The sequence below is a fragment of the Nothobranchius furzeri genome, chromosome 6 (genome assembly GCF_043380555.1).
Source record: "Nothobranchius furzeri strain GRZ-AD chromosome 6, NfurGRZ-RIMD1, whole genome shotgun sequence".
NCBI classification, from domain to species: Eukaryota; Metazoa; Chordata; class Actinopteri; order Cyprinodontiformes; family Nothobranchiidae; genus Nothobranchius; species Nothobranchius furzeri.
Genome location: NC_091746.1, coordinates 70886277 through 70902901, shown reverse-complemented (window position 1 = coordinate 70902901; position 16625 = coordinate 70886277). Strand labels below are relative to the sequence as shown.

Here is a 16625-nt window from a genome sequence, read left to right as displayed (position 1 = left end):
GAATAACAGACGGGTGTTTTCTGCATCCGGATCAATACACATCTAAATCTTATTAAAACAGCATCCTGATTTTCAGCATCAAACCACTTCGTTTGAGTCCGTTTGAACTTTAAATACTCGTTAAAAGACTTAAATAATATTCTAGCGGGTCTAGAAGGACAACATGTAAAGTGCTTAGAGCAGCTGGCCTCTGGGACGGAGATTAAAGCTCAGTAAACGTGGACAGAAGGGTTAGGATGTGCCCTCTGCCCTGGACAGAAGGCACCAAACAGGAAGTTCAGGCAAGGAGCAGAGAAGATAAAGGAAGGATGACCCAATCCAGCCTTAAAGGGCTTCGGCCCGTAGAATCTGGGGCTATGATCATCCGTAACCGTCGTTCCTGTTTTCATCAAACTAGCGTTAAAAATAACAGAAGATTTACAAAATGTACAAGAAGAAGGCACGAATGATGAGTGAAGACGTTCTAAGGTGAAACGGTCTTCAACCAGTGAGGGGGGGGGGGGGTCCCACTTAATACACACATGTTCAGTTAACTACATGTTAGCTAGAACCGACAGAACCAGAACCAGCAGTAGCAAAGTGGCTCAGAGCTTCAGAAACCTGGTAAAAGCGTTTAAACACGACGACGTCACAGCAGCTTCAGGGTCATGCATCACCACGGCGGGGAGGGGGGGAGGGGGGGGGGTCCGGCTCAGCTGCGGAACAGACGGATCCGCTGGGCGATGCTGCTGCGGCACAGAGGACAGCCCTGCAGAGCATCGCTGCACACCTGGCAGCAGCACACGTGACCGCAGGGCAGGAAGATGACCTGAGGCTGAGCAAACACAGGAAGTGACGTCACCAGCAGGAAAAACCAAATGCTCATCAGCCTGAACTAGAAATAAGTAAAACGTGCTCTAGACATCAGATGTTTACAACGTGGATGTTGGAATTTCAGCTGCAGTGTTCAGAGATGTTCCAGCGATAAGAAGCCGTCTAAGGCGTAGCGGACGCCGCACTGGAGGCCCATCCTGCAGCAGCACACCTGGTCCGAGTCAGCACACCTGGTCCGAGTCAGCACACCTGGTCCGAGTCAGCACACCTGGTCCGAGTCAGCACGCCTGGTCCGAGTCAGCACGCCTGGTCCGAGTCAGCACGCCTGGTCCGAGTCAGCACACCTGGTCCGAGTCAGCACACCTGGTCCGAGTCAACACACCTGGTCCGAGTCAGCACACCTGGTCCGAGTCAGCACACCTGGTCCGAGTCAACACGCCTGGTCCGAGTCAGCACGCCTGGTCCGAGTCAACACACCTGGTCCGAGTCAGCACGCCTGGTCTCTGAGTCAGCACACCTGGTCCGAGTCAGCACACCTGGTCCGAGTCAACACACCTGGTCCGAGTCAGCACGCCTGGTCCGAGTCAACACGCCTGGTCCGAGTCAGCACGCCTGGTCCGAGTCAGCACGCCTGGTCCGAGTCAGCACGCCTGGTCCGAGTCAGCACACCTGGTCCGAGTCAGCACACCTGGTCCGAGTCAGCACACCTGGTCTGAGTCAGCAGGGACGAACAGCTGACCCTAACCCATCATTAAAGCAGGTGTGTCGCTGCAGCAGAACGAACCTCCACCACCAGGCTGGAAGAGCCCAGCTCTAATACAGTTATCAGCTTTTCCTACGCTGTCCTTTAAATGGTTCTGATCCGAAAAGAACATTCAATCCGGTTCTAATGGACCTCTGGACTTCTGGTTCTGGATGAACTCACCCCAGTCTCCATGCAGACCACACACTCTGAGCTTCCCGGTCCCTCCAGGGGCACAGGGGCCGACGGGGTGACAGGGGTTCCGGGGCTCCGTGGGGGACTAGGGGTCTGTAAGGTGGAGGTCCTGGAAGGACACGGAGGGGCGGACGGAGCCGTGGGGACGGCTTCCTGTTCCTGTTGGTCCGCCTTACGGACTCCTGCTGGAGCAGAACTCAGGTTCAGTCATAAATGACAGAAACACAGTTTGAGCAGGTGAGTCTGGTGGCTCATCCAGGTGTTGTACCTGCAGGCTGGCGCTCCCGGGCCCAGCTCAGCAGAGCCTTCTGGATCCCCGTTTCCGTAATTCCCACCTGAGGAATAATAGATTGGATCACACCAGAGACCCGGGGCCTCATGTGCCAGCCGTACTAATGAACAGATGTGTGTGTGGTGCGTAGGAACTAACGTACACACTGTGTGTGTCCATCATGTTGTACCTGTGTGGAAACTAGGGATGGGTACCTTTGACATTTGAATCGATACCGGTACTTAACGGTACCAATTTTAGATACTTTTGAGTGTTTATTATTTTAATTCTCTTTTATAATTAAATATATATTTTTCTCAATATATAACAATATTTGATAAATATCACGATAAATTACATACAACTGTTTGTATTTTAACATCGTCCTTGTAGTTTTATAAGCTGATAATTAAACTGAAGCAAACATCTTTACTGTGAACTAAATTTACTGTGTATCTTCATTCCTTTTACCGTCCTTTTTCATTTGATTTTTCCTACTGGGAAGCTAGAATTTCCGAGGAGAAAGCGAACGCACCATTAGCTGATCACAACGGTGGCAATGGAAGCTAATTTATCAAGCTAACGTTATCTTAAACAGTTTATTTAACTGCTGGAGCAGATTTAAACGATGATGCCTCACACTTAGATCATTGTCACTGGTTTCATCTTCACCCAATCACCCGTCGCATTTAGTAAAGTGAAGCCAAACTTTAGAGCGCGTTCGTGTTCTAGTCGGAAATTCGGAGTTCTGAGGAGAAAGCGAACGCACCATTAGCGGAACGGAAGCTAACATATCAAGCTAACGCTATCTTAAACATTATATTTACCTACCGGAGCAGATTAAGATGAGGATGTCTCACTTAGATCGTTGTTGCTGGTTTCATCATCACCCAATTACCCGTCACGTTTAGTGAAGTGGACCCGAGCTTTAGCGTGCGTTCTTTCTACCATGCTGCTCTGTTTACAACTCGCTCGCAGCGACCGACGACATAACGCTCTTGCGCATGCGCAGCTGTCTAGGCAAGTTCTCGTTATGAAGGACGGTACTGTGGAATTCGGTCGGTACCTTAAAAAGTACCGAATTCGGTACCCATCGCTAGTGGAAACGTTCCTAAACACCAGAACACTTCAGATGTGTGTAGGAACAGCATCTAGTGGTAGAACGGGGAACCGCTACGCCGAAGGTCTCAGTCGTCCACTCATTATTTTACCCAGTAAATAAATATTTATGTGGAATAACAGCCGAGTCACATTCCCAGTGCTACAACACCGACGGGAATCCGACTGTAGAAGGGACGTCGTGTTTTTGTTCATCTTCCATTTTTATGATGTTCTTAACAGTTTTAAATAATTAATATTATAGTTTTATGATGTGATATTTGTGTGAGTCTGCTTGAGACGCGTTAGATAAAAGATGCTTTCTAGATTATTAGGAAGGATCTGTCGGAGCTCCTCTGGAGGAAACGCAGATCCGTCTGGAGCGTCGCTGGGATTTGGGATCCTTGTGGAGCGACAGATAAACCGCACAGATCCGATTCTGTTTTACAACTACCAGAACCTCCTCTGCTCCCCATCGCACACACGTCGCCATGGTAACCAGAGTGAATGACAGCTGAGAGGCTGCACTCAGACATCTCCAGATAAAAGTAACTCCCTCCAGAAGAACTCCTTAAGTGTAAATGAGAACCCGTTACGCTACGATTGATCAGATTAACGTTTTTATTTGTTCCTGACAGGAACCTCTCCTCTGTCCCGACCGCGTTTACAAACTCTGACACTTGTTTGGTTTTGCACTTCGACAGAAAGTGTCTCGATCTCACGAGATTCCTTTTTTCTGGGCAGAACGCAGGAATCCCTCACGAGCTGAGGAGGTAGCGTGACCAAATATGGGTAATTGAGGGCGTTCCTGTATGTAAGTGACTGAGAACGGACACGAGCACCAGGGCAGCACAGGCGGGATTTATCATCGGACGAGTGCGGAGGATCGTGCGTACGAGAGACCGCCGCATGCCTCATGAATCAGGATTCTGACCATTCCTATGAACGTTCTACGTTCCGTTCATAGGAAGGAATTTAGAAATTTTTCTACGAACATTTGATGATCGAGGCCCCAGGTGCTGAGCGGACTCTGGACACAGAATCAGATCTACCTGCTTCAGGTCCGATGAGGTCATGTGACACAGCGCCTCCGTAGTGATGTGATGGTGGGCCAGGACAGGCAGGTAGTGCTGAGCTGAGAGTCTACAGAGCAGGTGGACTAACTCCATCTCCACTCCTGCTTCCTGTGTTCAGAAGCAGCTTTAGAACCTCGAGACCATTGTTCTGACCCGATTCCTGACAGTTCTGCTGCGGTTCTGTACCTGCATGCGGAGAGACAGCGGTTTGGCGTCCAGCAGCCTCTGGTACTGGATCATCCAGTAGTTCTGCTGGTTGGACTCAGAATTCCTCTCAATCTCCACCTGAAGAACAAAAACATGTTTCTGACAGCTGCTCCCCTCCTGAGCCCGTCGGGTTCTGGTTCTGAGTCTGGGTCTAGGTGTGGGCCCGGTCCTACCAGGATCTGTCTGAGTTCCTGCTCGCGCTGGTCCTTCTGCTTCAGCAGCTGCTGCAGCAGGTCACTGAGAGCCGTCCGCTGCTCCACCAGAACCTCCTGCAAACACCAGCAGAACCGGTTAACGAACCACTTATCTCACATCAACAGAACCGGGTCCTGGAGCAGAGCCCGGTGGCCTGCAGCTGTAGTTCTGACCACATGTAGAACTGATGACATGGAGCAGGAACAGGATCAAATGTGTGACAGCGGAGGAAGAGGCGGCGACACCCACCTGCAGGTTCTCAGAGTCCAGATTACGTCTTTTAATCTCCAGATTAGTCAGCTGCATGAGTTCTCCTTCTATCAGCTTGATCTGAGGAGGTGAGAAGCTGCTGAGGTCAGGTGGAACCAGCTGATGGGTGACACTAAACAACCCACAGGTAGGAGGATACCCCTCCAAACCAGCAGGGGGCGCTGCAGACCACCCTCCACCATGCTGACATCCCACTAATCAGGTATTTACTTTCATTAGCTCATCTTCATTTTGAGAGGAGAAACTTACAGAAGATATGAAACGACAGAAATGCAGACGCAGACGTTCAGGTGTCGCTCAGCAGGTAAATAAACAACCGAGTCCAGCTGTTTAACGGTTGCCATTGGTAACCAGGTGTCTGTTCACTACTATACATACTGATTACAGCTGGAGGCAAACAGAAGCTTTATAATCTCATCGTGAGATGTTGTATCCAATCAGAACCAACAGGAATGCTGTTACGTTAGCTCCGCCCCTTCCGTCCACAGAGTCACATCCTACAGCGACAGAAACCGGAGCTGGTGGAACCAAACCAGCGTTCTGCACGGCCATTAGGATGTGTGAGGAGTTCGATGGTGATGTAGGGGCTGGAAAAGCAGGATGAGGAGGAGAAGCGACGGCGGCTGTGGGCGCTCCTGACCTGGTTACGGATGTATCCGTGAACAGCGTCTTTCTGCAGCTGCAGCGCCTGGAAAGCAGCTTTCTGCATCTCCTCCTGCACGAACCAATCAGAAGACACGTAACAGAAGACATGAGGGTGGGGCTTCCGTTCCTCCATCTCCTCACAGCACCCCTTACCTCCTGCAAGATCTGAGCGATGGCCTTAGACTTGTCCAGGACCTGGAGAGACAGCATCCGCTCACACTTCCTGTCCAGAGTCTCCATGCTGTTGCAGGACAAAGAGAGACGGAGTCAGGACAGACCCGCAGATGTTCCGGATGCTCAGCTGTGATCTGGGGTTGTCACCTCCTGCAGGCCTCGGAGACCAGACTCTGCCTGCGACAGTCGCTGGCCTCCTGCAGGAGGCTCATGGCGTAGCCGTCCGACAGCAGCTTCTGCATGGCGGCTGCACGCCACCAGGAAGGGTTGAGATGGAGTCAGGAGGGGAACGGGACACAGATACCACAACAACATGGACATTCCATAAACGCTGTTATTCCTACCTGCCACCTCCCTCTTCCTCAGGGAGTTGGCCTCTTCCTGTGTGATGGTCGTCAACTGCTCCATCCGGATCCTGGAAGTCAGACCAAAAGCTTTTAACTGCTGCAGCCGATGAGGATCTGGGAGAAACCCGGAAGGTTTCACGCGTGTGAAGCTAAAGGATCTCAGGGATTAAAACAGAACTTAATCGGAAGCTTTAATCCGTGAAGTTCTTTTATCTGTGAGCCACGAATGAAGGACTTCACGTGTCTGATCTCATCGTCTATCTCTGAAAGAACTTAGTCCATCTGGCCTGGGAGAAGCTCCACTAATTGTGGGATAATGGGAAAACTATTGGATCGTTTTGGGCTGAGAGTGCTCCTCTGGGTTCTGGGTCCACTCACCGGTCCTCCTCCATGGCCTGGAGAAACTCGGTGCTCTTCTTCTGCCTACAGAAACATTGAGAGGATGTGGATTGAGTCGAGGTTCTTCCGTAGGTGTACAGGAGCAGACCTCGGAAGCCTTTGGTCCCACCTGTTGTTGTCCATCAGCAAGCTGCCAATGCGGCTGCTGATGTTGTCTTCAGCCTGACGGACCTTCTCCAGGATGAGCAGCCTCTCGGCCTCCTGAGCTCTCTGCTGCTGGCTGAAGCCCAGCTCCACGCGCTCCTGCTCCTGAAGACCACAGGAGTCATCAGAACCAAACAATGAGGAGACCTCCACCTTCAACCCTGACCCAGAGTCCTGAGCAGGAACGCTACAGTTGAAGATGATGTGAAGGACGTTTAAACAAATGATGAAGCAGCTCGATGTCATCTCATCTGACTGAAACATGAAGCTGCAGAGGATCAGAACCTCTAAAATCACCTAATCCACCATCACGGGTTATCACTTTCTACCCGTGTCAACACTCCCCACCTGTTGATGGTCAAACTGTTTAGGAGGTTTTAGGTCCTGATCTAAACCTCTAACAGGATGAAACCTGAGGAGATGAACACAGATTACAATAGACATCTCGTCGTGCTTTTATTCTGAAGGGCTGCACCGCAGCGTGGTCAGAAGAGCAGAGATCATGAATGATACTGGGCTGGGTTGTGAGCGTACCTGTCGGACTGAGATCAGGATGTTTTCCTTGTGGGAGTTGTTCATGAGGAGAAGCTGAGTGTGCTCCTTTTGTTTCTCCTCCAGGTGGCGCTCAAAGGCCAACTTCTCCTGCTGCTTCAGCTCCTGGAGAAGAACAAGAACTTTCAGAATAAATCTGAGAAAAGACGTGCGTGTGTGTGCATGTCTCTGTGTGTGTGTGTGTGCATGTGTGTGCATGTCTGTGTGTGCGTGTGTGTGCATGTCTGCGTGTGTGTGCATGTGTGTGCGTGTGTGTGCATGTGTGTGTGCATGTCTGTGTGTGCGTGTGTGTGCATGTCTGTGTGTGCGTGTGTGTGCATGTCTGTGTGTGTGTGTGTGTGTGTGCATGTCTGTGTGTGCGTGTGTGTGCATGTCTGTGTGTGCGTGTGTGTGCATGTCTGTGTGTGCGTGTGTGTGCATGTCTGTGTGTGCGTGTGTGTGTGTGCATGTGTGTGCATGTCTGTGTGTGCGTGCGTGCATGTCTGTGTGTGCGTGTGTGTGTGTGCATGTGTGTGCGTGCGTGTGTGCGTACATGTGTGTGCGTGCGTATGTGCGTACGTGCATGCGCGTGCGTGTGTGTGTGTGTGTGTGTGGCCACAAACCTTTCTCTTCTCATAGTCACTGATTTTATTCTATAACAGATAAAATGAAATAAAAAACAGATTTCAGCATCTTTAACACCCGCCAGCCAAAACATTATGACCATCAGCTTCCTGGTATGTGTGTGTGCCTCTTTGGGGTTATTCTGGTACCTTCCAGACCTCCTCAAGTCCATCCAAACAGTCAGAGTCCTGTTTGCTGCAGTCGGTCTCCAGAACCGGCAGCAGATACTGGGATGGGGGGCAGTATTCCTCTCCCAGTTCTGAAAATCCACCACACAGAAGCACACACAACTAACTGGGTCTGCAGCACAACTAAGATTTCTGTTGTTTCCTTCAGTTTGTGCGGATCAGGCCTCGTGTAATCTGCAACCACGCCCCCAATCTGCTTCACAACGGTGGCAGTAAGTGTCACTCTGCTGTTTTTACCGTTAACCACTGGAAATATCCACCTGTTGCTGAAAATCTATCAAACGATGCTCAGTTGTCCAAAAATGTTGGCGGCTTCGTAACATATAACCATAAAAATAAAGTCTAAAATACATGAGAGCAGGTCTAAGTCTCTGAGCCGCTAATGAGTAGAGGCCGGCTGATACATTGGGCCGATATTTTACATTTTCTATACATTAGCCGGAATTTTTTTTTAAAAGCCGATAAAAAAATAAATCAATAAAAAGTCAGGCGCTCGTGTGGCCAACTGCCGCCACTACTGGACTAGACGCACAGGTTTTTAGAATCTTTTGAGTTTGTTTTACATTTGAGGTTCAATAAATATTAAAAGAGTTACTGACTTATTTAATTTAAATTGCACACAGTAGGGCTGAACGATTTTGGGAAATAATCTAATTGTGATATTTTTCTTTAATATTGCAATTGCGATTTAATTCACAAATATTTTCTCAAGGGGCTTTTCTCATTTTTCAACTAACGGAAGCAAAAAAAAGATCAATGTAACTTGTACTGAATATCAACAAGTTTATTTGTCTACACACAAACGAACACTCACAAGACAGCATCTTGTATTTGAAGGTAGGAGCACATCCCTTGAAGGAGCATAGGTATTAGCATCAACTGTGAAAATTTATTTGCAGGAAAGAAGTGTGTCCCGTTTATTGAAGTCTTTTGTGTTTAGAGTTTTTGACGTCTTGTCCATGCAGAGCTTCCGTATTTAGTTATGTTCACAGCTGCTAGCCAAAACTCAGTGGAGTTGAAGTACAGTTTTCTAGCTTTACTAAAATATCTGTCTGTACTTATTTGATTAATGGCAGTTTTTACTTTTTATTAGACTCCAAATGTAATAATTTGGCACGTTCCTAATTCGTAATTTGTAAGAATCTATTCGGCGATATTAGCATTAGCATCCCTATGGTTTTTTCAATGTATATTAGCATTGTGCTAACCACTCGCAGCCAGTCAAATCGCAGCCTTTGCGATTAGAAAATCTCCTTTTGTCACATCGCAATTTAATTGCATATGCAATTAATCGTTCAGTCTTAGCTCACAGTGAGTGTTCAGTTGTCCTTCACAATCAACATGCTGCTAAAACGCAAATATCGGCCTTAATAATCGGCTTTAGATATTGACCACAGGCAACAAAATTCTTTAAAAATCGGTATCTGCCTTAAAAAACCCACATCGGTCGACCTCTACTAATGAGTGCTAACCAGTGATGCCAGTAAAGCGTTACTCTAAAATGGCCAATTTTCCCAGTAACGACTAATCTAACGCGTTACTATTTCCATACAAGTAAACAAATGAAAGTTACTTTTCCCAGACACTACCGATTACTAGTTTTGTGAAAGCGTTTTCATGTTTGGTCACGATGTGAAAACCAGCTACAGGAAGAACTTCTAACTGCCTCAACATAAAAGTCAGCAATCAGTTTTCTATGCATAAATGATGCATTAAATGCTAACAGCTAGCATCTAACGTGGTCATACACACCGGCAGCCATGGTTACTGTTAAGACACATCACGCTAAAAGGATTACCATCAGAACACCGAACAAAAGACGAATAACCAACAAAACACACCAAAACAGAACAGACAACTGGAAAACTGGCTACCCACAATGCACCTCACCTGCTGCTCGTTCCACAGTCACTAGTGTCACTAGTGACCCTGTTGGATGCTAATTGTTAGCATTCTTCCAAATGCATTGCATCAGCATCACAAAACTGATTGTTGAATTTAATGTCGAGGCAATGATTACTGTTAGTAGCAGCTGTTGAAAGTAACTTCTAATCTAACTTAATTACTTTTGAAATGCAGGAATCAGTAAAGTAACTTAGTTACTTTTGAATGTAGTAGTGAGTAGTCAAACTATTATTCAAGGTAACAGTGGTGCTAACTACTGCTAATTAGCACTAACGAGTGCTAACTACTTCTAACTAGCACTAACGAGAGCTAACTACTGCTAACTAGCATTAACGAGTGCTAACCACTGCTAAACTAGCACAAACTACTGCTAACGAGTGCTAACTACTGCTAAACTAGCACTAACTACTGCTAACTAGGGCTAACGAGTGCTAACTACTGCTAAACTAGCACTAACTACTGCTAACTAGGGCTAACGAGTGTTAACTGCTGCTAACTAGGGCTAACGAGTGATAACTACTGCTAAACTAGCACTAACTACTGCTAACTAGCGCAAACTACTGCTAACTAGGGCTAAACTAGCACTAACTACTGCTAACTAGCGCTAACGAGTGTTAACTACTGCTAACTAGCGCTAACGCGTGTTAACTACTGCTAACTAGGGCTAACGAGTGCTAACTATTGCTAAACTAGCACTAACTACTGCTAACTAGGGCAAACAAGTGTTAACTACTGCTAACTAGGGCTAACGAGTGTTAACTACTACTAACTAGGGCTAACGAGTGTTAACTACTGCTAACTAGGGCTAACGAGTGTTAACTACTGCTAACTAGGGCTAACGAGTGTTAGTGACTTGACCTGCTGCAGGTCAGTGGTGTTTGTTTCAGCAGGAGGAACATTAATGAGGTCATCAGTTTGATTGTGGTCTCCAGCGATTCTTAAATGCCTAACTCAAATCCATTTAAACCCACCCCCAGTTGTGACCTTTGACCCTACCGCTGCACAGGTAGCGCTGGATGCTCTCGGTTCCCTCTGAGCACACGGATGCAGGTGGAAACGTCATGGCGGCGGCGTCGAGGGTGAGGCTCTGTCACACACAAACATAATGGGGTCGTTGATGAAACCAGGAGAACTTCCTGAGTTCTGCTGCTGGGACACTAACGGACCTCCAAGGTGCGGATGTGGGCCAGCGCTTTGGGGAGCTGCATGACCTTGTTGTCGCTGACGTCCAGAGTCCGCAGGCTCCTCAGAGAGCCGATAGAGGGTGGCAGCTCACTCAGACGGTTTCCTGTTGGTGAGTCATGACAGGTCATGTGACCGTTCACGCTGAAACAAACAGGAAGTAAAGGCCTCACCCTTCACGTTGAGCGTCTGCAGCAGCTGCAGCTTCCCGATGGATTCTGGCAGGACCTTCAGATGGTTCTTCTCCACATTCAGGATCTAACGGATCAGAACCAGAGACGTGAAGAGCAGCAGCCAATAAGTGTCATTCCTGCTCCCCCGGCAAGCAGACCTACCTGCAGAGTAGAGACTTTCCCAATGTCCTCCGGGAGACACGTGAGCTGATTGTCATGCAGGTCCAGGACCTTCAGAAACAGAAAGAAAACATCAGATTGAGGTCTGATCAGGTCAACCAGATCTCCATCAGCTGCTGGTCATCATCTTCCTGTCTCCGTTCCCAGCAGCCCCTCTAAAAGGGTTGTGGCTTTTCTCTGGTTCTGGACCCAGTTTTGTTTTCCTGTTGGTTTCTCTGATGCTGGGCTGGTTTCAGAAATAAAGGAGTGGTGGAAGATAAGTTTTAGCCTCAAAAGTCACACAGATCCATCAGAGAGCTGGACAGGGACCAGAACCAGACTTCTTCAGCTGTCTGAATCTTCTGGTTGGAGCTGAAGTTCTGATTCTGAACCAGACTGGGTCTCTGTCAGGCTGCTGGTACCAGAAGAGTCTAGAGATCCAGTTTAAACTGGTTCTGGTGTGGTGACATGACTTTGGCTCATCCCTTGAGTTCGAGGAGTCTTTTCCTGTCTGGACCGTCGGGTCTCTGAGGAGAATCCTCCTCCAGAACATTAGCTACATGGTATCGGATCCTTCTGACCAGGTGGTTTACCTTTAAGGTGGACAGAGTGCTGATGTCACATCCCTTGGTCAGTAGAACCCTCAGCTCGTTGGTGTGGAGGATCAGGACCTGAGGAGACCACCAGAGTCTGAGTAGGTTTCTGATCTCATCAGAACCACATCCGGGATTCTTACCTTCTTCTGCAGAACCTTGCAGATGGAAAAGGCACTGGACGGGACCTGAAGCAGAACCAATCAGAACCCAGAGACCATTACCAGCGTGTTCATCAAAGGTTATCAACAAGCGGGCTAACAAAAGGCCAGTACCAAACTGCTGCCTCAGTGAGAGGCTCACCTCTGAGAGTTCGCAGCCCGAGATGTCCAGGATGTCATCAGCACCTGCTTCCTTGGCCTGGAGGACAGGTAAAGGTTACTGGGCCAGTTTAAACTTCACCAGCACACGGGCGTGGGACCTGCTCCAGCAGAGAGGCATCTTCTTACCCGACACAGCTGGTGCTCCAGCCTCTTCCGACAGTCCTCACTGGGCTTCTTCTTCCTGGAGAATAGCGGCATCCTGAGCCCCGCCCCCCCCCCCCAACGCTGCGGCGGGCGGGAACAAATCAGATCAGGAAAAATTCATTCGCAAAAACTGTTTTTTGCAATTTGGTTTCTAAATGTTTTTACTAGAGGCCGATCGATATGATTTTTTTAAGGCCGATGACGATTTTTAAAGAATTTTGTTGCCCATGGCCGATATCTAAAGCCGATCATTTAGGCCTGTCTAAAGGATTATAGGAACACCACACTAATACGGTGTTTGATGCCCTGTCGCCTTCAGAACTGCCTTAATTCTACGTGGCGTTGATTCAACAAGGTGCTGAAAGCATTCTTTAGAAATGTCGGCCATATTGATAGGATAGCATCTTGCAGCTGATGGAGATGTGTGGGATGCACATCCAGGGCACGAAGCTGCCGTTCCACCACATCCCAAAGATGCTCTATCGGGTTGAGATCTGGTGACTGTGGGGGCCGTTGTAGTACAGTGAACTCATCGTCATGTTCAAGAAACCAATTAGAAATGACTGGAGCTTTATCACATGGTGCATTATCCTGCTGGAAGTAAACATCAGAGGATGGGTACATGGTGGTCATGAAGGGATGGCCATGGTCAGAAACAATGCTCAGGTAGCCCGTAGCATTTAAACCATGCCCAATTGGCACTGAGGGGCCTAAAGTGTGCCAAGAAAGCATCCCCCACACCATGACACCACCACCACCAGCCTGCACAGTGGTAACAAGGCATGATGGATCCATGTTCTCATTCTGTTTACGCCAAATTCTGACTCTATCATTTGAACGTCTCAACAGAAATGGAGACTCGTCAGACCAGGCAACACTTTTCTAGTCTTCAACTGTCTGATGTTGGTGAGCTGGTGCAAACTGTAGCCTCTTTTTCCTGTTTGCAGTGGAGATGAGTGGTACCCGGTGGGGTCTTCTGCTGTTGTAGCCCATCCGCCTCAAGGTTGTGCGTGTTGTGGCTTCACAAACGCTTTGCTGCATTCCTCGGTTTTAACTAGGGTTAGGCTCTTTTATCAGCTTGAATCAGTCGGCCCATTCACCTCTGACCTCCAGCATCAACAAGGCATTTTTTCGCCCGACAGGACTGCCGCATACGGGATGTTTTTCCTTTTTCACACCGTTCTTTGTAAACCCTAGAAATGGTTGTGGGTGAAAATCCCAGTAACTGAGCAGATTGTGAAATACTCGGACCGGCCCGTCTGGCACCAACAACCATGCCACGCTCAGAATAGCTTAAATCACCTTTCTTTCCCATTCTGACCTTCAGTTTGGAGTTCAGGAGATTGTGTTGACCAGGACCACACCCCTAAATGTACTGAAGCAACTGTCATGTGATTGGTTGATTAGATCATTGCATTAAGGAGAAGTTGAACAGGTGTTCCTAACAATTCTTTAGGTGAGTGTATAAAGCTGAGAGGAGTTCCAGAGATGCTGTTGAACCATAAACGGTAACCAGCAGCAGACAAGAGGGTCTGATTACATATTTATGCTGCTGATGGTTAAAGGATGGAGCAAACAGGGTGTGGATGAAGGCGATGGATGGATGACTGCAGGATGAAACAAGCCCCCCCCCCCCCCCCCCCCCCAAAGACCCAAGATTAATTTAGAGAAGTATAAAAACTATAATAATAATAATAATCATAATAGTAATAATTAGTTTACCCCTGAGTAACAGAAACAGCTGTGATTTGAAGGTAAATGGCATTTGTATTTATTTTTATTTTTTATTTTGTATTGTTGTTATAGTTAGATTCTTTATTTTTACCTAATTCTGGGTCTGAAAATAGATGCCGACTTGTTAGTTAGTGGCGTGTTGCCCCAAATATCACGTAAACCACCATTACTTATTTATTTTTATTATATTTATTAAGAAAACCAAACACAACATTCTTGTCTCTGAGGCTGTGAATAACTCGCCTCCCATGATGATGATGATGTTCAGCTTCATCAAGCTAACAGCTAGCATGTAAATAAAACCCATAAAGCTGTCACAACGCGGCTTGTAGCCGATAATTTTAATAATATTAAAATGCTTTAATACTCACACTCTCGCCTGTGGTGGGTATTTTTCTGCTCTTTACTCGTTTAGGTTTCAAACGTTGCAGAGGAAGCTCCGAATTAGCTAACGGTTCCCGAAACTATCCACCTCGGGTGGGTCAGATCAACTTTCCCAATGAAACAGACTTTTATATTTAAGGTCCCACCCTTAGGAATCCATCAAAACGTCATTTAAATGACGAAAGTTCCATTTTAAAACCCGGTTAGACTCTTGGTCTGAGGAAGACCCATGGGAAGACCTTAAAAACAAACAGATGCCGCATTCAGTGTGCCTCAGACACAAGAACTCCGGAAACAGTTCTTCTTCTTCTTTTGGTGTTTTATTGGCGGTTGGCAAACAACAAATGGTGCATTACCGCCACCAACTAGTGTGGAATGTGGTCTGGAACAGCGCTCACAACACAAAACCAAACAGGGAAAAAAATAAAAACTCAAATTCTCCCAAACATACATCCTCATCTCTTTGAAACCCGAAATAAAATCTGAAAACAGTCACTTTTGGAATTGTGTCTCAATAAATCAACAAGATCTAGTTTCACTTTCATCTAAGATTGTGAACCATTGTCCTTTCCGCCTGATATTTCTGACATTGTAATATAACATGAACTATAGTTTCTTCTTCTCCACAATAATCACATTTCCCTGTATTATGTCTCCCTATCATGAATAATGTATTGTTTAACCCAGTATGTCCAAACCTCAGTCTAGCAGTGATCACCTCCTCTCTCCTACTCCTTCCGGTGTTTCTCATTTCTCCTACTCTTCTTTGAATTTTAACAACCATCTTCCCCTCCTTTCCTCCTCCCATTGTTTTTTCCATTTTTCTTCATTTCTTGCCTTATTATGCTCTTGATCTCTTTTTGACAAAATAGAATATCTAACTGAACCAATGCATTTATTGTTGCTTCCTTAGCCATCGTATCGACTCCTTCATTTCCACTGATTCCACAATGAGCTGGAATCCATAAAAATGTATTTTAAGTCCCATCATGCTTATTCCATAGTGTTAGCTGGATCTCTATGAGTATGTCTGGTCTGCTTTCTGAATGGCTGCACTGTAAACTGGTTAATGATGAGCTGGAGTCTGAACAAACAACTGAGAATTATGGTCTGTTTTCTTCCACCCATTGAACAGCTAACAGTATAGCGAGCATTTCACCTGTGTATAGTGATAATCCATCACTCACCCTCTTTTTTGACTTTAACATGAAACTCAGGAACAATAAAAGCTACACCAATATGATCTGCAGTTTTCTTTGATGCATCTGTATTTTTACAAAGTTATAACAGTGATCAATATAATCCTGTGCTGTATGTGAGTTTAGTATGAATGACCCATCCTTATTCTTTCTCTCTAATAAAGTTAAATCAACAGATGCCTCAGGAAGAATCCATGGTGGAACAGCAGGTAATGGAACTCTTTGACCGATTTTAAACTGATCTAATTTAAGTTCTACTGGTTTTTTGATCATCATTCATCCAAAACTTTTTGTTTTCTTCTTTTCTTTCTTCCGGAAACAGTTTGAAATCTGGTCCACCCATAATGAACAGAAAAACAGTAAAATATTGCTGACTGAAACCATTTACAGCAAAACACTATTTAATTACCATAGAAACACCACAAAGTGTTCTATATTCATTATTCACTTAAGCGCTTTGGGGTCCTCTGACTCAGGGTGCAGCCTGGCCGGTCACCCCCATGCTTCCACACTGGTTAAGCGTAGTTCTCTGTGTCGAGTTAAACAGCGGACGAGTCTGGCAGGTCAGGCTAATTCAAGTGCGATTATTTATCATTTATAAAGCACCCTGCCAAATAATACAAAATGTTAGTTAGTTAGTTAATTAGTTAGTTGTAGTCTACAGAACGCACACAGGGGTATTTATTATTACAATCGGGTTATTTTACAGTTTCATATTTAACTTTTAATTTAAAATAACTTTTTAGATTTTAATCGACAAATTTATTAAGGCCTTTTACAGCTGTTCAGACTCTTAAAGATCAGACATTTTAAAAACAATTCTTTAACATGAAGATTTGGAGTAAAATATGTTTAGTTTGTGGTGAAACCTGGTTCGTTGGTCCACTAGAGGTCACTGTCTGCAAAGCTT

The 16625-nt window shown here is 46.4% G+C and overlaps 1 protein-coding gene across 3 annotated transcripts; it reads right to left on the bottom strand.

Annotated features, from left to right (window-relative positions):
- Positions 1 to 586: 586 nt before the first annotated feature.
- Positions 587 to 12479, bottom strand: lrsam1 (leucine rich repeat and sterile alpha motif containing 1). Of its 3 annotated transcripts, none has more exons than XM_015943383.3 (24): positions 12381 to 12479; positions 12235 to 12291; positions 12075 to 12119; positions 11932 to 12009; positions 11342 to 11410; positions 11180 to 11264; positions 10991 to 11112; positions 10821 to 10911; positions 7881 to 7990; positions 7731 to 7760; positions 7111 to 7233; positions 6542 to 6681; positions 6412 to 6456; positions 6031 to 6101; positions 5834 to 5933; positions 5666 to 5753; positions 5508 to 5582; positions 4847 to 4927; positions 4576 to 4671; positions 4382 to 4480; positions 4172 to 4303; positions 2019 to 2085; positions 1739 to 1935; positions 587 to 814 (listed from the first exon to the last, which is right to left on the bottom strand). In XM_015943383.3, exons 1-24 carry the CDS (start codon positions 12450 to 12452, stop codon positions 692 to 694), a joined length of 2196 nt encoding a protein of 731 aa, XP_015798869.3. In that variant the 5' UTR covers positions 12453 to 12479; the 3' UTR covers positions 587 to 691. The 3 variants fall into 3 exon arrangements, with proteins under 3 accessions (XP_015798869.3, XP_054600630.2, XP_015798870.3); XM_015943384.3 differs by having other exon boundaries at positions 588 to 814; positions 1739 to 1932; XM_054744655.2 differs by lacking the exon at positions 4847 to 4927.
- Between the last annotated feature and the right edge of the window lie 4146 nt (positions 12480 to 16625).

What these genes read in the sequence shown, in the direction of transcription:
- lrsam1 (XM_015943383.3), bottom strand. Translation starts at nt 12,452, where the DNA reads ATGCCGCTATTCTCCAGGAAGAAGAAGCCCAGTGAGGACTGTCGGAAG. An exon ending in CCAGCGCTACCTGTGCAGCG is followed by an intron (nt 7,991 to 10,820) that starts GTAGGGTCAAAG and finishes GTGGATTTTCAG; the next exon opens with AACTGGGAGAGGAATACTGC. An exon ending in TTGCTGATGGACAACAACAG is followed by an intron (nt 6,457 to 6,541) that starts GTGGGACCAAAG and finishes ATGTTTCTGTAG; the next exon opens with GCAGAAGAAGAGCACCGAGT.